The 24,845-nt window shown below is 48.9% G+C and overlaps 1 protein-coding gene across 1 annotated transcript in view; it reads right to left on the reverse strand.

The window, feature by feature from the left end:
- The window catches only part of CEP95 (centrosomal protein 95), a 410,650-nt gene that overhangs the window by 267,643 nt on the left and 118,162 nt on the right, over positions 1 to 24,845 (reverse strand). The window contains exons 7-8 of the mRNA XM_069199921.1: positions 18,339 to 18,449; positions 11,863 to 12,089 (exon numbers count right to left, since the gene is read on the reverse strand). Coding sequence (XP_069056022.1) covers positions 11,863 to 12,089; positions 18,339 to 18,449 — 338 coding nt within the window. The remainder of the gene's footprint in view (positions 1 to 11,862; positions 12,090 to 18,338; positions 18,450 to 24,845) is intronic.

Below are 24,845 nucleotides of genomic sequence, written 5' to 3' on the forward strand. Positions count from 1 at the left end.
TGGGCACCACCCCTGGGGTGGTGATGGACAGGGGAATGGTCACTCCCCTTTCCATTGTCCAGTTTTGCACAAGAGCAGGGAATGGGGTCCCTGAACCGGTGTGGACTGGTTTATGCACAGAAGACACCAAAGGTGCCCTTCAAAGCAAACCAGTGGCTTGGGGGAGGCTACCCCTCCCAAGCCAGTCACACCTATTTCCAAAGGGAGATCAGATCAATCAGTAGGAAGGCAGGAACCTGTTTGAGGGCTGGCAGCAGTTGGGCTGCCCAGAAAATCCTGTAAGAATGCTGGTAGCAATGCTGGGGAGCCCTCAGAGTGCATGGGATCATACTTCCAATACTTGCACAGTATTGGGGTATGATTCCGACATGTCTGGTACCAAACATGCCCAGGTTCGGAGTTACCATTATGTAGCTGGACATAGGTAGTGATCTATCTCTAGTACACGTGTAAAAAGGCTTCCTCGCACTCACAAAGTACAGGAAAACGGATCTGGAGTTTGTGGGGGCACCTCTGCTAGTGCAGGGGTACCCTCACACACAGGTACCCTGCCCTCTGGGCTGAGTGGGCCTATCATAGGGGTGACTTATAGTGACCTGGTGTAGTCACCTGTAGTGAAAACTTGCATGGGCTCCCTATAGGTGGCAAAATAACTGCTGCAGCCCGTAGAGATCCCCTGGATCCCCAACGCCCTGGGTATCTAGGTACCATATACTAGGGACTTACATGGGGGGACCAGTATGCCAATTGTGGGAAGTAAAAGGTACAATTTAGAGAGCGAACCTACTGGGGTCCTGGTTAGCAGGAACCCAGTAGACACAGCCAAACATACTGACAACAGGCAGAAAATGGGGGTAACCATGCAAATAAATAGGGGACTGTCCTACACTTAACATTGCACTTTTGTAATCAGAGTATGTCTTTCTCTTAACGTACACTGAAGCACAAGATGACAGCATCATTTTTCATTGAGACGCATGAGCTAATGCTGGATTGGTTTAGCATTAACTTGTAGCCACTGATTGCAGCAGGTCCCTGGATCACTCTGTCAGAAAGCTCTTCTTTACACAATTTGCTGAAGATCGATGATGGGAAATATACGAGAAATAACTTCTCCTTAGGCTTCCCAAAATGGGCATTTAAAAAAAAATAATTCTGATTAAATCCCTGGCACTAAAAGTATGCTTTACATCACTTTCTAAAACTTCATTTCAGGGTGTTCCCATATGAGGTGCTCTAAATAAACTAAACATTTGTGGGTCCCCTTTCATAAGGCATGAAAAGAGCAGAAAAATGATCCTCAGTCTATTAATGGGGACAACAGAATAGTAACTTGTAGGAAGTTGGCTCTGTATGCACTATTTCAAAGTAAGGAATAGTATGCACAGAGTCCAAGGGTTCCCCTTAGAGGTAAGATAGTGGCAAAAAGAGATAATACTAATGCTCTATTTTGTGGTAGTGTGGTCGAGCAGTAGGCTTATCCAAGGAGTAGTGTTAAGCATTTGTTGTACATACACATAGACAATAAATGAGGTACACACACTCAGAGACAAATCCAGCCAATAGATTTTTGTATAGAAAAATATATTTTCTTAGTTTATTTTAAGAACCACAGGTTCAAATTCTACATGTAATATCTCATTCGAAAGGTATTGCAGGTAAGTACTTTAGGAACTTCAAATCATCAAAATTGCATGTATACTTTTCAAGTTATTCACAAATAGCTGTTTTAAAAGTGGACACTTAGTGCAATTTTCACAGTTCCTAGGGGAGGTAAGTATTTGTTAGGTTAACCAGGTAAGTAAGACACTTACAGGGCTCAGTTCTTGGTCCAAGGTAGCCCACCGTTGGGGGTTCAGAGCAACCCCAAAGTCACCACACCAGCAGCTCAGGGCCGGTCAGGTGCAGAGTTCAAAGTGGTGCCCAAAACACATAGGCTAGAATGGAGAGAAGGGGGTGCCCCGGTTCCGGTCTGCTTACAGGTAAGTACCCGCGTCTTCGGAGGGCAGACCAGGGGGGGTTTTGTAGGGCACCAGGGGGGACGCAAGTCCACACAGAAATTTCACCCTCAGCGGCGCGGGGGCGGCCGGGTGCAGTGTAGAAACAAGCGTCGGGTTCGCAATGTTAGTCTATGAGAGATCTCGGGATCTCTTCAGCGCTGCAGGCAGGCAAGGGGGGGATTCCTCGGGGAAACCTCCACTTGGGCAAGGAAGAGGGACTCCTGGGGGTCACTTCTCCAGTGAAAGTCCGGTCCTTCAGGTCCTGGGGGCTGCGGGTGCAGGGTCTCTCCCAGGCGTCGGGACTTTAGGTTCAAAGAGTCGCGGTCAGGGGAAGCCTCGGGATTCCCTCTGCAGGCGGCGCTGTGGGGGCTCAGGGGGGACAGGTTTTGGTACTCACAGTATCAGAGTAGTCCTGGGGTCCCGCCTGAGGTGTTGGATCGCCACCAGCCGAGTCGGGGTCGCCGGGTGCAGTGTTGCAAGTCTCACGCTTCTTGCGGGGAGCTTGCAGGGTTCTTTAAAGCTGCTGGAAACAAAGTTGCAGCTTTTCTTGGAGCAGGTCCGCTGTCCTCGGGAGTTTCTTGTCTTTTCGAAGCAGGGGCAGTCCTCAGAGGATGTCGAGGTCGCTGGTCCCTTTGGAAGGCGTCGCTGGAGCAGGATCTTTGGAAGGCAGGAGACAGGCCGGTGAGTTTCTGGAGCCAAGGCAGTTGTCGTCTTCTGGTCTTCCGCTGCGGGGGTTTTCAGCTGGGCAGTCCTTCTTCTTGTAGTTGCAGGAATCTAATTTTCTAGGGTTCAGGGTAGCCCTTAAATACTAAATTTAAGGGCGTGTTTAGGTCTGGGGGGTTAGTAGCCAATGGCTACTAGCCCTGAGGGTGGGTACACCCTCTTTGTGCCTCCTCCCAAGGGGAGGGGGTCACAATCCTAACCCTATTGGGGGAATCCTCCATCTGCAAGATGGAGGATTTCTAAAAGTTAGAGTCACTTCAGCTCAGGACACCGTAGGGGCTGTCCTGACTGGTCAGTGACTCCTCCTTGTTTTTCTCATTATCTTCTCCGGCCCTGCCGCCAAAAGTGGGGCCTGGCCGGAGGGGGCGGGCAACTCCACTAGCTGGAGTGTCCTGCTGGGTTGGCACAAAGGAGGTGAGCCTTTGAGGCTCACCGCCAGGTGTGACAATTCCTGCCTGGGGGAGGTGTTAGCATCTCCACCCAGTGCAGGCTTTGTTACTGGCCTCAGAGTGACAAAGGCACTCTCCCCATGGGGCCAGCAACATGTCTCGGTTTGTGGCAGGCTGCTAAAACTAGTCAGCCTACACAGATAGTCGGTTAAGTTTCAGGGGGCACCTCTAAGGTGCCCTCTGGGGTGTATTTGACAATAAAATGTACACTGGCATCAGTGTGCATTTATTGTGCTGAGAAGTTTGATACCAAACTTCCCAGTTTTCAGTGTAGCCATTATGGTGCTGGGGAGTTCGTGTCTGACAAACTCCCAGACCATATACTCTTATGGCTACCCTGCACTTACAATGTCTAAGGTTTTGTTTAGACACTGTAGGGGTACCATGCTCATGCACTGGTACCCTCACCTATGGTATAGTGCACCCTGCCTTAGGGCTGTAAGGCCTGCTAGAGGGGTGTCTTACCTATACTGCATAGGCAGTGAGAGGCTGGCATGGCACCCTGAGGGGAGTGCCATGTCGACTTACTCGTTTTGTCCTCACTAGCACACACAAGCTGGTAAGCAGTGTGTCTGTGCTGAGTGAGAGGTCTCCAGGGTGGCATAAGACATGCTGCAGCCCTTAGAGACCTTCCTTGGCATCAGGGCCCTTGGTACTAGAGGTACCAGTTACAAGGGACTTATCTGGATGCCAGGGTCTGCCAATTGTGGATACAAAAGTACAGGTTAGGGAAAGAACACTGGTGCTGGGGCCTGGTTAGCAGGCCTCAGCACACTTTCAATTGTAAACATAGCATCAGCAAAGGCAAAAAGTCAGGGGGCAACCATGCCAAGGAGGCATTTCCTTACACAACCCCCCCCCAAACGAAAGAGGATGAGACTAACCTTTCCCAAGAGAGTCTTCATTTTCTAAGTGGAAGAACCTGGAAAGGCCATCTGCATTGGCATGGGCAGTCCCAGGTCTGTGTTCCACTATAAAGTCCATTCCCTGTAGGGAGATGGACCACCTCAACAGTTTAGGATTTTCACCTTTCATTTGCATCAGCCATTTGAGAGGTCTGTGGTCAGTTTGAACTAGGAAGTGAGTCCCAAAGAGGTATGGTCTCAGCTTCTTCAGGGACCAAACCACAGCAAAGGCCTCCCTCTCAATGGCACTCCAACGCTGCTCCCTGGGGAGTAACCTCCTGCTAATGAAAGCAACAGGCTGGTCAAGGCCATCATCATTTGTTTGGGACAAAACTGCCCCTATCCCATGTTCAGAGGCATCAGTCTGCACAATGAACTGCTTAGAATAATCTGGAGCTTTGAGAACTGGTGCTGAGCACATTGCTTGTTTCAGGGTGTCAAAGGCCTGTTGGCATTCCACAGTCCAGTTCACTTTCTTGGGCATTTTCTTGGAGGCGAGTTCAGTGAGGGCTGTCACAATGGATCCATATCCCTTCACAAACCTCCTGTAATACCCAGTCAAGCCAAGGAATGCCCTGACTTGAGTCTGGGTTTTTGGAGCTACCCAGTCCAGAATAGTCTGGATCTTGGGTTGGAGTGGCTGAACCTGGCCTCCACCTACAAGGTGTCCCAAGTAAACCACAGTTCCCTGCCCTATCTGGCATTTGGATGCCTTGATGGAGAGGCCTGCAGATTGCAGAGCCTTCAAAACCTTCTTCAGGTGGACCAGGTGATCCTGCCAGGTGGAGCTAAAGACAGCAATATCATCAAGATAAGCTGTGCTAAAGGACTCCAAGCCAGCAAGGACTTGATTCACCAACCTTTGGAAGGTGGCAGGGGCATTCTTTAAACCAAAGGGCATAACAGTAAACTGATAATGCCCATCAGGTGTGGAGAATGCTGTTTTCTCTTTTGCTCCAGGTGCCATTTTTATTTGCCAGTACCCTGCTGTCAAGTCAAAGGTACTTAAGAATTTGGCAGCACCTAATTTGTCTATGAGCTCATCAGCTCTTGGAATTGGATGAGCATCTGTCTTGGTGACAGAATTGAGCCCTCTGTAGTCCACACAAAACCTCATCTCTTTCTTTCCATCTTTGGTGTGAGGTTTGGGGACTAAGACCACTGGGCTAGCCCAGGGGCTGTCAGAGCGCTCAATTACTCCCGATTCCAGCATCTTGTGGACTTCCACCTTGATGCTTTCCTTAACATGGTCAGACTGTCTAAAGATTTTGTTCTTGACAGGCATGCCGTCTCCTGTGTCCACATCATGGGTACACAGGTGTGTCTGACCAGGGGTTAAGGAGAAGAGTTCAGGAAACTGTTGTAGGACTCTCCTACAATCAGCTTGCTGTTGGCCAGAGAGGGTGTCTGAGTAGATCACTCCATCTACTGTGCCATCTTTTGGGTCTGATGACAGAAGATCAGGGAGAGGTTCACTCTCTGCCTCCTGATCCTCATCTGTTACCATCAACAGATTCACATCAGCCCTGTCATGGAAGAGCTTAAGGCGGTTCACATGGATCACCCTCTTGGGGCTCCTGCTTGTGCCCAGGTCCACCAGGTAGGTGACCTGACTCTTCCTTTCTAGTACTGGGTAAGGGCCACTCCATTTGTCCTGGAGTGCCCTGGGAGCCACAGGCTCCAGAACCCAGACTTTCTGCCCTGGTTGGAACTCAACCAGTGCAGCCTTTTGGTCATACCAAAACTTCTGGAGTTGTTGGCTGGCCTCAAGGTTTTTGGTTGCCTTTTCCATGTACTCTGCCATTCTAGAGCGAAGGCCAAGTACATAGTCCACTATGTCTTGTTTTGGCTCATGGAGAGGTCTCTCCCAGCCTTCTTTAACAAGAGCAAGTGGTCCCCTTACAGGATGACCAAACAGAAGTTCAAAGGGTGAGAATCCTACTCCCTTCTGTGGCACCTCTCTGTAAGCGAAAAGCAGACATGGCAAGAGGACATCCCATCTCCTTTTGAGTTTTTCTGGGAGCCCCATGATCATGCCTTTTAATGTCTTGTTGAATCTCTCAACCAAGCCATTAGTTTGTGGATGGTATGGTGTAGTGAATTTATAAGTCACTCCACACTCATTCCACATGTGCTTTAGGTATGCTGACATGAAGTTGGTACCTCTGTCAGACACCACTTCCTTAGGGAAACCCACTCTGGTAAAGATACCAATGAGGGCCTTGGCTACTGCAGGGGCAGTAGTCGACCTAAGGGGAATAGCTTCAGGATACCTGGTAGCATGATCCACTACTACCAGGATATACATATTTCCTGAGGCTGTGGGAGGTTCTAGTGGACCAACTATGTCCACACCCACTCTTTCAAAGGGAACCCCCACCACTGGAAGTGGAATGAGGGGGGCCTTTGGATGCCCACCTGTCTTACCACTGGCTTGACAGGTGGGGCAGGAGAGGCAAAACTCCTTAACCATGTTGGACATATTGGGCCAGTAGAAGTGGTTGACTAACCTCTCCCACGTCTTGGTTTGTCCCAAATGTCCAGCAAGGGGAATGTCATGGGCCAATGTTAGGATGAACTTCCTGAACAGCTGAGGCACTACCACTCTCCTAGTGGCACCAGGTTTGGGGTCTCTGGCCTCAGTGTACAGGAGTCCATCTTCCCAATAGACCCTATGCGTTCCATTTTTCTTGCCTTTGGACTCTTCAGCAGCTTGCTGCCTAAGGCCTTCAAGAGAGGGACAGGTTTCTTGTCCCTTACACAGCTCCTCCCTTGAGGGTCCCCCTGGGCCTAAGAGCTCAACCTGATAAGGTTCAAGCTCCAAAGGCTCAGTTCCCTCAGAGGGCAGAACTTCTTCCTGAGAAGAGAGGTTCCCTTTCTTTTGCTGTGTTGCAGTTGGTTTCCCAACTGACTTTCCTGTTCTCTTGGTAGGCTGGGCCATTCTTCCAGACTCCAGCTCTACTTGTTCACCCTGTGCCTTGCACTGTGCTCTTGTTTTCACACACACCAGTTCAGGGATACCCAGCATTGCTGCATGGGTTTTTAGTTCTACCTCAGCCCATGCTGAGGACTCCAGGTCATTTCCAAGCAGACAGTCCACTGGGATATTTGAGGAGACCACCACCTGTTTCAGGCCATTGACCCCTCCCCATTCTAAAGTAACCATTGCCATGGGATGTACTTTTCTCTGATTGTCAGCGTTGGTGACTGTGTAAGTTTTTCCAGTCAGGTATTGGCCAGGGGAAACCAGTTTCTCTGTCACCATGGTGACACTGGCACCTGTATCCCTCAGGCCCTCTATTCTAGTCCCATTAATTAAGAGTTGCTGTCTGTATTTTTGCATGTTAGGCGGCCAGACAGCTAGTGTGGCTAAATCCACCCCACCCTCAGAAACTAGAGTAGCTTCAGTGTGGACCCTGATTTGCTCTGGGCACACTGTTGATCCCACTTGGAGACTAGCCATACCAGTGTTACCTGGATGGGAGTTTGGAGTGGAACCTTTCTTGGGACAGGCCTTGTCTCCAGTTTGGTGTCCATGCTGTTTACAGCTATGACACCAGGCCTTTTTGGGATCAAAGTTTTTACCCTTGTACCCATTGTTTTGTGAAGAGGTTCTGGGCCCACCCTCCTGTGCAGGTTTTTGGGGGCCTGTAGAAGACTCTTTACTATTTTTAGTTTTGGTTGTCTCATCACCCTTCCCCTGGGGAGTCTTTGTGACCCCTTTCTTTTGGTCACCCCCTGTTGAAGTCTTGGACACCCTTGTCTTGACCCAATGGTCCGCCTTCTTTCCCAATTCTTGGGGAGAAATTGGTCCTAGGTCTACCAGATGCTGATGCAGTTTATCATTGAAACAATTACTCAATAGGTGTTCTTTCACAAATAAATTGTACAGCCCATCATAATTACTTACACCACTGCCTTGAATCCAACCATCTAGTGTTTTCACTGAGTAGTCAACAAAGTCAACCCAGGTCTGGCTCGAGGATTTTTGAGCCCCCCTGAATCTAATCCTGTACTCCTCAGTGGAGAATCCAAAGCCCTCAATCAGGGTACCCTTCATGAGGTCATAAGATTCTACATCTTTTCCAGAGAGTGTGAGGAGTCTATCCCTACACTTTCCAGTGAACATTTCCCAAAGGAGAGCACCCCAGTGAGATCTGTTCACTTTTCTGGTTACACAAGCCCTCTCAAAAGCTGTGAACCACTTGGTGATGTCATCACCATCTTCAAATTTTGTCACAATCCCTTTGGGGATTTTTAACATGTCAGGAGAATCTCTGACCCTATTTATATTGCTGCCACCATTGATGGGTCCTAGGCCCATCTCTTGTCTTTCCCTTTCTATGGCTAGGAGCTGTCTCTCTAAAGCCAATCTTTTGGCCATCCTGGCTAACAGGAGGTCATCTTCACTGAGAGCATCCTCAGTGATTTCAGAAATGTGGGACCCTCCTGTGAGGGACTCACTATTTCTGACTAACACAGTTGGAGACAGGACTTGAGGGGTCCTGTTCTCCCTATTTAGGACTGGAGGAGGGACATTGGCCTCCAAGTCACTAATTTCTTCCTCTGTGATGTCATCATCAGAGGGGTTGGCTTTTTCAAACTCTGCCAACAGCTCCTGGAGCTGAATTTTGGTAGGTCTGGAGCCAATGGTTATTTTCTTTATATTACAGAGAGACCTTAGCTCCCTCATCTTAAGATGGAGGTAAGGTGTGGTGTCGAGTTCCACCACCTGCATCTCTGTATCAGACATTATTCTGCTAAGAGTTGGAATACTTTTTAAAGAATCTAAAAACTGTTTCTAGAATCTAATTCAAACTTTTAACAAACTTTTAAACTCTAAAAAGACAATGCTAAACAGGGACTTAACACACAAGGCCCTAGCAGGACTTTTAAGAATTTAGAAAAATTTCAAATTGCAAAAAATGAATTTCTAATGACAATTTTGGAATTTGTCGTGTGATCAGGTATTGGCTGAGTAGTCCAGCAAATGCAAAGTCTTGTACCCCACCGCTGATCCACCAATGTAGGAAGTTGGCTCTGTATGCACTATTTCAAAGTAAGGAATAGTATGCACAGAGTCCAAGGGTTCCCCTTAGAGGTAAGATAGTGGCAAAAAGAGATAATACTAATGCTCTATTTTGTGGTAGTGTGGTCGAGCAGTAGGCTTATCCAAGGAGTAGTGTTAAGCATTTGTTGTACATACACATAGACAATAAATGAGGTACACACACTCAGAGACAAATCCAGCCAATAGGTTTTTGTATAGAAAAATATCTTTTCTTAGTTTATTTTAAGAACCACAGGTTCAAATTCTACATGTAATATCTCATTCGAAAGGTATTGCAGGTAAGTACTTTAGGAACTTCAAATCATCAAAATTGCATGTATACTTTTCAAGTTATTCACAAATAGCTGTTTTAAAAGTGGACACTTAGTGCAATTTTCACAGTTCCTAGGGGAGGTAAGTATTTGTTAGGTTAACCAGGTAAGTAAGACACTTACAGGGCTCAGTTCTTGGTCCAAGGTAGCCCACCGTTGGGGGTTCAGAGCAACCCCAAAGTCACCACACCAGCAGCTCAGGGTCGGTCAGGTGCAGAGTTCAAAGTGGTGCCCAAAACACATAGGCTAGAATGGAGAGAAGGGGGTGCCCCGGTTCCGGTCTGCTTACAGGTAAGTACCCGCGTCTTCGGAGGGCAGACCAGGGGGGGTTTTGTAGGGCACCGGGGGGGACGCAAGTCCACACAGAAATTTCACCCTCAGCGGCGCGGGGGCGGCCGGGTGCAGTGTAGAAACAAGCGTCGGGTTCGCAATGTTAGTCTATGAGAGATCTCGGGATCTCTTCAGCGCTGCAGGCAGGCAAGGGGGGGATTCCTCGGGGAAACCTCCACTTGGGCAAGGAAGAGGGACTCCTGGGGGTCACTTCTCCAGTGAAAGTCCGGTCCTTCAGGTCCTGGGGGCTGCGGGTGCAGGGTCTCTCCCAGGCGTCGGGACTTTAGGTTCAAAGAGTCGCGGTCAGGGGAAGCCTCGGGATTCCCTCTGCAGGCGGCGCTGTGGGGGCTCAGGGGGGACAGGTTTTGGTACTCACAGTATCAGAGTAGTCCTGGGGTCCCGCCTGAGGTGTTGGATCGCCACCAGCCGAGTCGGGGTCGCCGGGTGCAGTGTTGCAAGTCTCACGCTTCTTGCGGGGAGCTTGCAGGGTTCTTTAAAGCTGCTGGAAACAAAGTTGCAGCTTTTCTTGGAGCAGGTCCGCTGTCCTCGGGAGTTTCTTGTCTTTTCGAAGCAGGGGCAGTCCTCAGAGGATGTCGAGGTCGCTGGTCCCTTTGGAAGGCGTCGCTGGAGCAGGATCTTTGGAAGGCAGGAGACAGGCCGGTGAGTTTCTGGAGCCAAGGCAGTTGTCGTCTTCTGGTCTTCCGCTGCGGGGGTTTTCAGCTGGGCAGTCCTTCTTCTTGTAGTTGCAGGAATCTAATTTTCTAGGGTTCAGGGTAGCCCTTAAAAACTAAATTTAAGGGCGTGTTTAGGTCTGGGGGGTTAGTAGCCAATGGCTACTAGCCCTGAGGGTGGGTACACCCTCTTTGTGCCTCCTCCCAAGGGGAGGGGGTCACAATCCTAACCCTATTGGGGGAATCCTCCATCTGCAAGATGGAGGATTTCTAAAAGTTAGAGTCACTTCAGCTCAGGACACCTTAGGGGCTGTCCTGACTGGTCAGTGACTCCTCCTTGTTTTTCTCATTATCTTCTCCGGCCCTGCCGCCAAAAGTGGGGCCTGGCCGGAGGGGGCGGGCAACTCCACTAGCTGGAGTGTCCTGCTGGGTTGGCACAAAGGAGGTGAGCCTTTGAGGCTCACCGCCAGGTGTGACAATTCCTGCCTGGGGGAGGTGTTAGCATCTCCACCCAGTGCAGGCTTTGTTACTGGCCTCAGAGTGACAAAGGCACTCTCCCCATGGGGCCAGCAACATGTCTCGGTTTGTGGCAGGCTGCTAAAACTAGTCAGCCTACACAGATAGTCGGTTAAGTTTCAGGGGGCACCTCTAAGGTGCCCTCTGGGGTGTATTTGACAATAAAATGTACACTGGCATCAGTGTGCATTTATTGTGCTGAGAAGTTTGATACCAAACTTCCCAGTTTTCAGTGTAGCCATTATGGTGCTGGGGAGTTCGTGTCTGACAAACTCCCAGACCATATACTCTTATGGCTACCCTGCACTTACAATGTCTAAGGTTTTGTTTAGACACTGTAGGGGTACCATGCTCATGCACTGGTACCCTCACCTATGGTATAGTGCACCCTGCCTTAGGGCTGTAAGGCCTGCTAGAGGGGTGTCTTACCTATACTGCATAGGCAGTGAGAGGCTGGCATGGCACCCTGAGGGGAGTGCCATGTCGACTTACTCGTTTTGTCCTCACTAGCACACACAAGCTGGCAAGCAGGGTGTCTGTGCTGAGTGAGAGGTCTCCAGGGTGGCATAAGACATGCTGCAGCCCTTAGAGACCTTCCTTGGCATCAGGGCCCTTGGTACTAGAAGTACCAGTTACAAGGGACTTATCTGGATGCCAGGGTCTGCCAATTGTGGATACAAAAGTACAGGTTAGGGAAAGAACACTGGTGCTGGGGCCTGGTTAGCAGGCCTCAGCACACTTTCAATTGTAAACATAGCATCAGCAAAGGCAAAAAGTCAGGGGGCAACCATGCCAAGGAGGCATTTCCTTACATAACTTGAATATGAAAATGCAAAACTATGATCAATATTGTATTGTTTGATGTTAAAATGCTTTCCATACTTACCCTTTCCTTTACTGTAAATTCTGCAGGGCTTTTGATGTATGTATGGCTTGGAGAAAGCATGGATGAGCTCTGGCTGGATACTGTTTTCCCCATCAGTGGGTTTGATCTAGGCTCGGTGGGTTGGTAGGGAGGCTGAAGGGGAATAGCAGACCGTATAGGCTCCCCAAACATTTGAGCACTACTTCTCATATCAGGCTCATCAAGACTACTGCAGTGAACAGGACCATCTAATTGGCAAAGAGAAATGGTTCAGTGGATGCTTTAGAATTAAAAATCAGATCATTCTAAAAGTACATTTTAAAGTCTGAAATGAAAAAAAAATCTCAGATTAACACATCTATACTTTTCAATTACAAACTATAACCTGCACTCACCCAAATCATGTGTAAATCCCAGTCTTTCTCCTGTGTTTTAATTGAGCTTTATTAATTTCATGACCTTGCCTGCCACACACGGTCTAGCCTAAAACTGGGCTAAAACAAATCAGTGCTTGCTGAACCTCTTCAAGCAATATCTGACAATCTTATTACAATAACATTACATTAATAACAGCAGATTGTTCGAAATTTAAATGTACAGGATGACTGTACGCACAGCACCACCCCACCTCTGCCCCAACTCTGTAGCTTTCAGAATAAGAGTTATACATTGGTGTTGAACAGTCGTTTTCGTCCAGTAGAAGACCAGAACAAATATTTCTTATAAGTATTATACAACTTGCGTCATCAGTATCACATCTACTATGGTCTATTAATGTCGTTTCAGGGTTTTGGCCAAACCTAAAAGCCTCTCTGCCTTTACGATGAGAACTTTATTTACTTGTTGTGATAAAAAAAATGTAGGAGTTCATCAATGCTGTTGATAATAAAGGTTACTGTAGGAAAATGGCTCCATGGTGCAGTTACCCCCCCCCCCACACACACACACTTTTTGCCCAATATTGATGCTGACTTGACTGAGAAGTGTGCTGGGACCCGGCTAACAAGGCCCCAGCACCAGTGTTCTTTCACTAAAAGTGTACCATTGTTTACACAATTGCCACATCCCTGGCACACAGATAAGTCCCTTGTAAGAGGTACAAGTGCTACCAAGGGCCCTGTGACCAGGGAAGGTCTCTAAGGGCTGCAGCATGTGTTGTGCCACCTTTAAGGACCCCTCACCTAACACTGGCACACTGCCATTGCAGATTGTGTGTGTTGGTAGGGAGAAAAGGGCAAAGTCAACATGGCATCCCCCTCAGGGCATAGGTAAGTCACCTCTCTAGCAGGCCTTACAGCCTAAAGGCAGGGTGCACTAACCACAGGCGAGGGCATAGCTGCATGAGCAATATGCCCCTACAGTGTCCAAGTATATTGTTAGACAATGTAAGTACAGTGTGGCCATATTAAGTATATGGTCTGGGAGTTTGTCAAAAACAAACTCCACAGCCCCATAATGGCTACACTGAACACAGGGAAGTTTGATATCCAACTTCTCAGAATAATAAACCCACACTGATGCCAGTGTTGGATTTATTAAAAAATGCACACAGAGGGCATCTTCTGTATTTTATCCAATCCTTCAGTGCAGGACTGATGGGTCTGTGCCAGCCTGCTGCTGAGAGACGAGTTTCTGACCCCCTGGGGTGAGAGCCTTTGTGCTCTCTGAGGCCAGAAACAAAGCCTGCTCTGGGTGGAGGTGCTTCACACCTCCCCACTGCAGAACTGTAACACCTAGCAGTGAGCCTCAAAGGCTCAGGCTTTGTGTTACAATGCCCCAGGGCACTCCAGCTAGTGGATATGCCAGCCCCCCCCCCTGAACAAAGCCCCCACTTTTGGTGGCAAATCCAGGGGAGATAATGAGAAAAACAAGGAGGAGTCATCCACCAGTCAGGGCAGCCCCTAAGGTGTCCTGAGCTGAGGTGACCCAGCCTTTAGAAATCCTCCATCTTGATTTTGGAGGATTTCCCCTAATAGGAATAGGGATGTGCCTCCTCCCCTCAGGAGGAGGCACAAGGAGGGTGTCGCCACCCTCAAGGACAGTAGCCATTGGCTACTGCCCCCCCAGACCTAAACACACCCCTAAATTGAGTATTTAGGGACACCCCAGAACCCAGGAAATCAGATTCCTGCAACCCGAAGAAACAAGAAGGACTGCTGACTTACAAGCCTGCAGAGAAGGAGGAAGACGACAACTGCTTTGGCCCCAACCTCTACCGGCCTGTCTCCAACTTCGAAAAACCTGCAACCTGCAACGCATCCGACAGGGACCAGCGACCTCTGAAGCCTCAGAGGACTGCCCTGGACTAAAGGACCAAGGAACTCCCGTGAGCAGCAGCCCTGCTCAAAACCAGCTACTTCTTTGCAACAAAGAAGCAACTTTCAAAGACTGCACGTTTCCGTCCGGAAGCTTCACACTCTGCACCCGACGCCCCCGGCTCGAGATCCAGACTACAAACACCTCAGGGAGGACTCCCTGGCGACTGTGAGCCCATGAGTAACCAGAGATGACCCCCCCCCCCCTGGGCCCCCACAGCGACACCTGCAGAGAGAATCCAGAGGCTCCCCTTGACTGCGACTGCCTGTAACAAGGGACCCGATGCCTGGAAACAACACTACACCCGCAGCCCCCAGGACCTGAAGGAACCAAACTTCAACGCAGGAGTGATCCCCAGGCGACCCTCTGCCTAGCCCAGGTGGTGGCTGTCCCGTGAAGCCCTCACTGTGCCTGCCTGCACTGCTAGAGTGACCCCTTGGTCCCTCCATTGTTTCCTACCTGAAACCAGATGCCTGCTTTGCACACTGCACCCGGCCGCCCCTGTGCCGCTGAGGGTGTGTTTTGTGTGCCTACTTGTGTCCCCCCCCCCAGTGCTCTACAAACACCCCCCGAGGACACAGGTACTTACCTGCTGGCAGACTGGAACCGGAGCACCCCTGTTCTCCATAGGCACCTATGTGTTTTGGGCACCTCTTTGACCTCTGCACCTGACCGGCCCTCAGCTGCTGGTGTGGTAACTTTGGGGTTGCCTTGAACCCCCAACGGTGGGCTGCCTATGCCCCAGAACTGAGACTTGTAAGTGTTTTACTTGCTTCCTAATCTAACCTTTACTTACCTCCCCAAGGAACTGTTGATTTTTGCACTGTTTTCACTTTGAAAATAGCTTATTGCCATTTTTACAAAGACTGTATATGATATTGCTTTTATTCAAAGTTCCTAAAGTATCTAAGTGCCGTACCTTGCATTTAAAGTGTTTAATGCAACTCTTGAACCTGTGGTTCTTAAAATAAACAAAGAAAATATATTTTTCATTATAAAAACCTATTCGCCTGGAGTAAGTCTTTGAGTGTGTGTTCCACAAATGCTTAACACTACCCTCTGATAAGCCTACTGCTCGACCACACTACCACAAAATAGAGCATTAGAATTATCTACTTTTGCCACCATTTTACCTCTAAGGGGAACCCTTGGACTCTGTGCACACTATTTCTTACTTTGAAATAGTATATACAGAGCCAACTTCCTACACTTACCTTTGACGTTTCCGGATCCAGTCTGACGCCTGAGCAAGTTTGCTTGAGCAATACTGCTGCATGCACCATCTGATGGCTCCATTCGGCTCTGTGTGGCGTCGTTGGTGCCGGAAGTGACATCACTGTCACCTATATAGGTGCCACCCAGGCGCATGAGCGTCAGTTTCTATAAAAATAACGTTCTATGCCAGAAGTGCAGCAGCATGACAAGAATGGGTGCATGTGTGCATCCAAACTAGGGCCCTGAAACAGGATTCACCCTAACCGGAGTAAACAAGTCCAGAGCGGGTAGGCATGGGGGGTAACGAATCTGTAACTAGACAGAGTCCCTACCACATACTGCGTTACCAAAGGTAAGTAACTTGTTCATCTGATAGAGAATTAGATACCCAAGTCAAATCCTCCTGGTGGTGGGCTGCGGACAAATGTTTTCCTCCCTCCCCACCCCGCCAATGGACCTGACTGTCCAGGCAGTAACATTTGGCAAACGTGTGCAAAGACATCCATGTTGCTGCCTGACAGATGTCCAGGACACCACAAGCTAATGCCGTGGTCGCTGTTTTCCCCTGGTGGAATGGGCCTGTAAGCCCTTGGGAGGCTGCTTCTTAGCCAGGGTGTAGCAGATCTTAATACAGAGAACAACCCACCGCAAAATAGTCAGTTTCTGTACTACGCGACCCTTCTTTGCTCCCACATACCCCCACAAAAAGTTGGTTGTCCACCAGAACTCTTTTGTGTGGTCAAGGTAGAATGACAATGCTCTTTTTGGGTCCAGCTGGTGGAGTTGCCCCTCTTCCTTACGGGGATGTGCAGGAGCAAGGAGGGTGGGCAGGGTGACAGTTTGACCCAGATGGAATGGGGTCACCTCCTTTGGAAGTAAAGAGGTACGGGTGCGCAGCACTACCTTGTCTGGAAATAATGTGAGATATGTCAGCTTAGATGATAAAGCTTGCATCTCACTCACCCTTTGGGCAGATGTTATCGCCAAAAAGAAGGCTGTCTTGATGCTAAGCAGCTGGAGGGGACAATTTTGCAGTTGCTCGAAGGGAGCACATATGAGTTAAGTGAGAACTAGGTTAAGATTCCACTGAGGTATAAGAAAGGACGTGGGCAAAACATATGTACAAGCCCTTTTAGAAATCTATTTACAAGAGGGGACTTGAACAAAGAGGATTGGTCAGGCAGCCGCATAAAGGCGCAAAAAAAAAAAAAGCAGAGATAGCCCTTCAGAGTTCCCAAAGCTCAACCCTGCTGGGCAAGAGAAAGAATGAAAATAATATCAGATAGCGAAGCAGAGAGAGGAGCTATAGATTTCTGTAAAATATTTTACTACTCTTTGCCAATGGCATGCATACACCATTTTTATAGAGGAACGCCTGGCTGCCAAGATAATGTTACTGGCTTCGGGAGGAAGGTCGAAAGCTGTCAACTATCACCGCTCAATCTCCATGCATAAAGGCACAGAGCTGACAGGTTCAGGTGGAGAACCCTTCCCTGCTGCTGCAACAGTAGATCCTCCTGAAGGGCAGCATGATCTGAGGATCGATGCTCGTTTTCAAATGCTCGGGATACCAGACTGGAGCCACAAGGAAAGTTGTGCCTGGTCGTTCTTGATCTTCTTGCAAATTCTAGGTAGGAGTAGTATGGGCAGAAAGGCATACAGGTGGCCGGAGCTCCACTTGTTATGAAAAACATTTAAAGATTGCCACCTTGGAAACTCCAATGCAAAAAGTACTGCTGACATTGCGCATTCTCTTCAGAGGCGAATAGATCTAACCAAGGTTCTCCCCCAGTGATGAAAGAGACCTGGCACCACCTCTGAAGGGAGACGCCACTTGTAGTTTGCCCGCGCTGGCGTTCAGAGAACCTACCAGGTGTTAAGCCACTCAGTGTTAAACCCTGCTGTCCCAGCCATGTCCAAAGACGCAAGTCCTCTTGACAACGGGTCCATGATCCCACCCCACCCTGCTTGTTGTAGTACCACATGGCAGTGGTCTGAACACCTGCATCAATTTTCCCTTGACAGAGGGAAGAAATGCCTTCAATTGTAGTCGAATCGCCCAGAGCTCCAACAGTCTGGATTGTGCCAGAGACCAGAGTCCAGAGTCCTCTGATCTCCACCTCTGCCAGATGGCCGACCCATCCCAGAAATGATGCATCTGTCACTACTGTAAGGTCTGGCTGGGGAAGGGAGAGGAGTCTGCCTCAGACCCAATCGCAGTTCATAATCCATCACTGCAGGTTTTTCACAGTTCCTTTTGAGATCTGGCCCATGTCAGAGAGACTTCCCTGATGCCGTGCCTACTGGAACTTCAGGTCCCACTGCAGATGACGGGATATCTGTCAAGTTCCCTCCGCCGACATATAAATCAGGCCCTTTGTTAGAGAACTCTATTTTGTGTGGTATATGGTACACACCAATTGCAGGACTTTGGTTGTCTCCTACAGTAACTGTGCTCTAGCCTTGTGGCATCTGCCTGTTCATATATGCAGCACAAAGATTAAACATGGAAATACAAAATACCAACTGTAGCTTCGTGCAGCACAGCTGTGTAGTTACCAAGAAAGCCTTGCTGATGTTGCCTCCAAGTCTCAATAAATAACAATCAGAAACTGCTCACTAAGTGAGGTCTATATATGATTTTTATTTAACTCATTTAAATGACTGGGGAACAAATAAGATTTACGAGTTCAGAGTGAACCTACTTGCAGGAAAAACAAACTGGGCTGGCATGATTTGTAATGTAAAAGTATGGGGCAGGTGGTTAGTGGATTAGGGAAAGATCACAATGAACTCCCAAAGAATGTTTAAGCAATACTTCTTTTTTAAGAAGCACGTTCTAGTCCTGTTTGATTTGGAAAAGAGGGACAGCAAGAAGATACAGTACACAAATATATTTAGAAACTTGGAAAAAACAAGGAAAATTACAGAAAATAACCAAAGTTAGCACATTGTGCCTCACTCACTTGTATGTTCCTCTGTCAGTTCCCTTCTTATGCTGGAGACGGGACTGGAAGCTTTAGAAGTATCCTTATGCAGTCTATCTGTCATGGATACACTTCTTGAACATTCAGGAACTATTACAAACAAAAAGTTAAAACGTGTTACTGTCAATCATCATGCATCGTGACCAATAAACAATTGAAAAAAAAGCTTTTATCCATCCCAAACTAAATGCTTACAAAAACAGATTTAAATTGGATTCCAAAGTGGCTGTTTCTCAAAGTTGGAGACCAAACTTATTATTTGGAGAAAAAAGTAAAGATGAAGCATCATTGGTAGGAGACAGCCAAAACCCATTCAAATAACATTATAACTTACTAAACAAGCATTGGCAAAGCCAATAGGTCCTGCCTATGCAAGAGCTATTGGCTCTGCCCATGTGTTTTAGCCAAGTTGTTCACCAACGTGACTGCTGTTCAGCAAAGCTAAAAGTTAGCTGCATAGAGGAGAGATGTGTGGAGTGTTGTAGAGTGGAATGGCAAAGACTGGAGTAGTGAGTTATAGAGCGTGGAATCTGAGCACTACATCTTCTTGGGAGACCTCAATTTTCACTTGGAGGACTCCACCGACCTCCTAGAAGGATTAGACAACATCAGCCTCAAGCAGCTGGTTACAGACCCCATGCAAAAAGCAAGACACACACTGGACCCCCTTCTTCAACAGAAGATACAGCCACTCTTTGGAACTCACCTCTTCGGACCACTCCATCGTACACTTCCCCCTCACCTGTCCTCCCCCACACTTCCCCCAACTGCCACAGCACCCCCTTTCGCAGCGGGACCAATGTCACCCTAGCAACAATGGACCGACACCTTCAGCAGAACATGGTTCAACGACATCCCTAACATGGATCAGGCAGTGGAGAACTTCAATGACTGGATTACTTATGCCGCCAACCAGTCGCTCCAAACAAACCACTCAAACCCTACAGACCTGCCAAAGAAGCCATCTGGTACGCCTAGAACTCATCGCAGCAAAACGCAGATGCAAATAACTAGAATGAAGATGGCACACAAGCAAGAACCACACCGACTGAGCCACCTTCAAATAAGCCCTCATCAACTACCACCGCCAGATCAAAGCCACAAAAACAGAGGCCCTGACCCACTACATCGAGACCAGTGCCAACCAAACCAAAAAACTCCGCACCATAGTCCGAGTTCATCTGTCCATCAGCCACCGAAAACGTTATCCCCCTCCTCACAGGAAATCTGCAATGCCCACGCTAACCGATTCTACAACAAGATAGAGACCATCTATAGAAACTTCGATCCCCAACCCTTTGACCTCCTCAGCATCCCATCAAACACTATCATCGACCACCCGCTCACCGTGCAGGAGGCTGGCTCGGTTTATGGTATACACCTATGGTGTGGCCCCTATACCAAGTCCAGGAGACCCTTAGTGATAGTGTTTAGGTGTCCAGATAGCAAAAGCTCTCTAGGGGTAGCTGTGATGAGTAGCAAAAGCTTATACAGGCGGAGTGTAAAGCACTTGCATACCACAATAGTCAGTCAGTAACTGTTCACAAGAAAGAACCACACCAGGTGTTGAAAAAATGAAGTATTCTTTATTACAACACTAGGATTATACTAACATTGGAGTGTCTCCACTTGAAGATATCAACACACAAAATACAGTTAGCAACAAGCAGGAAAAGCACAGAAATACATGGGAACTTATTTTGGGGGGAGGGGAGGGGTGGTTGGGCTTGGGCACACCGCATACTAAGAAAATGGAATAAGAATGGAGGTGCCCAACCAAGGTAAGTGTACTAGAATCCCAGGGGTGGGGGAGCAGGAATATATCCAAGGTAAGTAACAGAAATCCTACAGGCGCCCGGAAGCAGAGTCTTTATTGAGGCGGGTGTCCCATAAGCTAACACAGGACCATTGTAGACCAACGTACCTACATCAGGGAACCCAGGTGCATAGGGGTGAAGTGGTGTCGGAAACGCTCGTTGAAGTCAATGGAAGCCTCAATTGTACAGTTGCTGTCGTGACCTGTGGACCAGGTCTGTGAAAACCAAGGGTGGATTCTGGGCGATAGGAACCTGAAAAAGAAGGGGCCAGTGTCCAGACCACTTGGAGATGTCCAGGTGGTGCAGGTATGCAATGCCCACCCTCTTGGAGGTGAAGTTCCTCAGGACAGTGAAAGAAGAAGTCCAACTGTGAAGTACAGGGGATGCAGGAGATCCATACAGTTGCCAGCGGACCAGCAAGGTCCTAGTGATTCGACTATTGGAAGAAAGTCTGGGCAGGCTTTCAGCAGCGAGGAAAGCCAGCCGGAGCCATAAGAGCCCCCTCAATTGACTCACTGGCAGCAGGCACAGGGAGTCAAAGGGAGGCCTCAGGAGCACAACAAATCAGTAGTCCCACGTTGGAGGAGATGCAGAGTGAAAGCTTGTCTTCGAGTAGCAGGGTGCTGGAGGCTCGAGCTTCTTGGAGCCTAAACATCTTCTGGAGGAAGAGTCAACAAGCCTTGGCAAAAGCAACAATCGAGGTGCACAGGGGTTCTGTTCCAGTGGCTGCACCTGTGAGAAAAGCCTTTTCATTGTCCATGGGACAGAAGGATCCAGCAGCTGGTCTTTGTTGTCTTGAGGTGCCTGCAGCTGTAAGGGAGTGACTCCTTCACTCCAAAGAAGATGCCTTCTTACTTCTTAGATGCGGACAGAGTCCTTGTGATCCTGGAGGATGCACAGCCACAGGTGATGCAGAAATTTTGCCGGAGCTGGAAAAACAATGTTGCAGTGGGAGGCCTCTCAACTGGATATAGTCTTGTTTCAGTTCCAAAAACAGGCCAGCAGCGGTTCCAGAGGCCGGGAGAAGAAGATGTCTTGCAGAAAGTTCGTTGAAGGGTCTTGCTTGACAAATTTGAGGACCCACTGTCAAGGGAGCCCTTAAGTAACCCTAAAAGGGGATTGGTCACTCTCTGTAGTGACCCACCTACCAGAGGGGTCAGAGACATCATCTATGCAAGGAGGGCACCAAATGTGCCCTTGAAATCAGAGGCCACGCCAACCCAGAGACACCTATTTCGAAGATAGAGGTGGTCACACCCCTCCCTTGCAGGAAATCTTTTGTTCTGTCTTCCCCTGCTTCAGTTAGGCTCATCAGCGGGAGGGCAGAACAGTGCCTGGGCTCAGCAGTAGCATGGGCTGGTGCCAGATCCCGTAAGGCCGCACAGGCAGAACTAGGGGATCCTCTAAGGCAGTGTTCCCCAACCCACGGGCCGCGGACTGGTGCCGGTCCGTGGATCAATCGGCACCGGGCCGCCCGAGGAACTTCAACTTCATTTCACTGTGGCGGGCAGCCGAGGCGCAAAGCATTGCGCCCTCCCAAGCGGGCCACGGAAAAATTAACAAACATTTACCGGTCCGCGGCAATAAAAAGGTTGGACAACACTGCTCTAAGGAACCCCCAGAGTACATGGGATCATGCAACTACCACTGGAATAGGTGTAGTTGCATTATTCCAACATGTTTGATACCAAACATGCCTAGGTTCGGAGAAGCCATTATGTAGTTGCAGCACTTGTATTGACCAGTGTCCACTGCATTACCTAAGATGGCTACCACGTACTTAAAAGGCTCAGGGAATGGAGTCTGGAGTTTGTGGTGGGTACCCTACTCATGCAGGAATACCCTCACACTTAGGGACATGCAACCTGCCCTTGGGCTGAAGGGCCTACCGAGGGGTGACTTACAGTGTCCAAGTGCAGTGACCGCGATACAAGACGAGCCTTATATCTGAAGTGAAAGTTATATGCACCATTTCTCGCAGGCTGCAATGGCAGACCTGCAGACAATTCGCATGGGCTACCGTGGGTGGCATAATATGGGAGATCCCTTGTGTACCACTGCCCTGGATACCTAAGTACCATATACCAGTGACAGACAGGGGTGCACTACAGTCTAAACACACTGACACCAGGCACAAAGTGGGGGTAACTATGTCAGAAAGATGCTACTTTCCTATACACCGCATTAGAGGAAATCAGCGCACCAAACAACCACTCTTATGAACTCCATCCACTCTGGAGCACCCACTGACACTTGCCCTCACTGACTTTTCAACCTTGGAAGAGACAAGACCAGCTGCCAGCTCACCACCATCCTCAACGTCTCGTTAACCACCGCCACCTTTCCTGAAGCCTGGAAACATGCAGAAATCAGACCTCCCTCCTCAAAAACCCTTTGGCAGACCCCAGCAAGCTACAGAACTACTGCCCAATCTCTCTGCTCCCATTTCCTGCCACAGTCCTCGAGAAGTCCATCAACTTCCAACTCAGTGAGTACCTGGAGAGCAACAACTTACTGGATCCATCCCAGTAAGGCTTCAGAGCCAACCACAGCACTGAGACAGCTCTGATCTCTGTAACAGACGACATCCATAGACTACTCGACAGAGGAGACTCAGCCACCCTGATCCTGCATGACCTCTCCACAGCTTTCGACCCAGTCTCCCATTACACGCTCATCGACAGACTACGTCAGATTGCGACCACAGGTGATGCGCACAAATGGATGGCATCCTTTCTCACGGGACACATCCAGAGGTTCTGCCTCTACCCTTTCACCCCGCAAGCCAAGCACACCATCTGCGGTATACCATAAGGCTCATCTTTTAGCTTAACACTTTCCAACGTCTACATGACACCACGTGCATACATTGCAATATCACACAACATCAGCATCATCTTGTTTGCCGGCGAGACATAGCTCAGCCTCTCGCTCTCAGGAGGCCCTCCCCCGACGATTCCCAACTTTCACAACTGCATGAAATACGTACCAGCCTTGATGAGGGACAACTGCCTGAAGCTCAACATGACAAGACTGAAGTTCTGATCTTCACCTGACACCACCCTCTGCAAAGATTCCTGGTGGCCGTTGGAACTCTGACCCACCCCTATGCTGAAAGGCCACACATGCAACCTCTGCATCATCCTAGACAGTGAACTCTCCATGAAACATCAGGTCAACACAGTCACCTCAGCCTGTTTCAAGATGCTTCAAATGCTCTGCAAATTATTCAAATGGCTCCTTATCTGCACCATGAAGACAGTGACGCAGCCCTCATCATTAGCCGACTGGTTTGCAGCAACGCATCATATGTAGGCACCAAACTCATGCAAAGATTCCAAACGATCCAGAACGCAGCCACTAGACTGATCCTGAACTTACCTAAAAGAACAAACATCACTCATCACCCAAAGGAACTTCACTGGCTTCCAATCCAGAAAAGATGACACTTCAAACTCCTGACCCACGCCTACAAAGCCTTCCATGACCAAGGACCCGCCTACATAAGCTACCGCCTACAGTTCCATCAACCTGCCAGGAACCTTTGATCCGCACACCACACCCGCGCACAAATACCCAGCAGTCGTCACTACCGCTCCAGAGGACGCTCGATCTCCCACCTACCTGCTAAAGCCTTAAAAGTCCTCCCTCTCCACCTCCACGTCACACCCTCATTGACTCACTTCAGGAAAGGGATCAAGACCTGGCTCTTCGACTAACACCGGCAGCAAGCACCTGGATACCCTCTCGGGTGACAAGTCACACTCTACAAATACAACTTGAGTGGCACAGAGTGTCCTGTATTGGAGTGGTATAGTGTGGAGTCGCACAGAGTAGCGCGTACTGGTGTAGAGTACAGTGGCATAGAGTGTTGCAGAGTATAGTGGCAGTGAGTGCAGAGGCAGTGAATGCAGCGAACAACGCAATGGTGGAGATTAGAGGGGTGCATAGTAGAATGCAGCCGAGTAGAGCGGCGCAGAGTGCAGCTACACAGAGTGGAGTTCAGTGGCATAGAGTGAAGTGGTGCCAAGTGCAGAGTTTAGGCACAGAGTGCAGTAGCGTAGGGTGGTGCAGAGTAGCAAAGCATAGAGTGGTGTAGAATATAGTATAGTGCGTTACAGTGTAGTGGCGTAGAGTGGAGTAGTGCAGAGTACAGCAGCATGGAGTTCAGTGGTGGAGAGTGCAGTGTGGCAGAGAAGAGTGTCAGAGTTCAGTGGTGTAGAAGTTTAGTGGTGTAGAGTGAAGTAAAGTGGCGTAGAGAGCAGTGGCGTGGAGTACAGTGATGCAGAGGAGAGTGAAGTGGCGTAGAATGCAGTGACAGTGCAGTTGTGTAGAGTGTATTGGTGTAGAGTGCACTGGCACAGAGTGCAGTGGTTGAGTGTAGTGGCATAGAGAGCAGTCACTGAGTGGAGCGGCTCAGAGTGGAGTAGAGTGTAGTGGCATAGAGTATATTGTTTCAGAGTAGAGTGAAGAGGAGTGGTGCAGGTTAGAGTGCAGTTGTGTAGAGTGGCATACAATGTATTGGCGTAGAGTGCAGTGGTATAGAGTACAGTGATGCAGAGTAGATTGGCCTACAGTTGATTGGCATAGAGTGCAGAGGCATAGAGTTGAGTGTTACAGAGTAAAGTGCATTGGCATAGAGTGCAGCGGATTGGAGTGCAGTGGTATA

The sequence above is a fragment of the Pleurodeles waltl genome, chromosome 7 (assembly GCF_031143425.1).
Source record: "Pleurodeles waltl isolate 20211129_DDA chromosome 7, aPleWal1.hap1.20221129, whole genome shotgun sequence".
NCBI classification, from domain to species: domain Eukaryota; kingdom Metazoa; phylum Chordata; class Amphibia; order Caudata; family Salamandridae; genus Pleurodeles; species Pleurodeles waltl.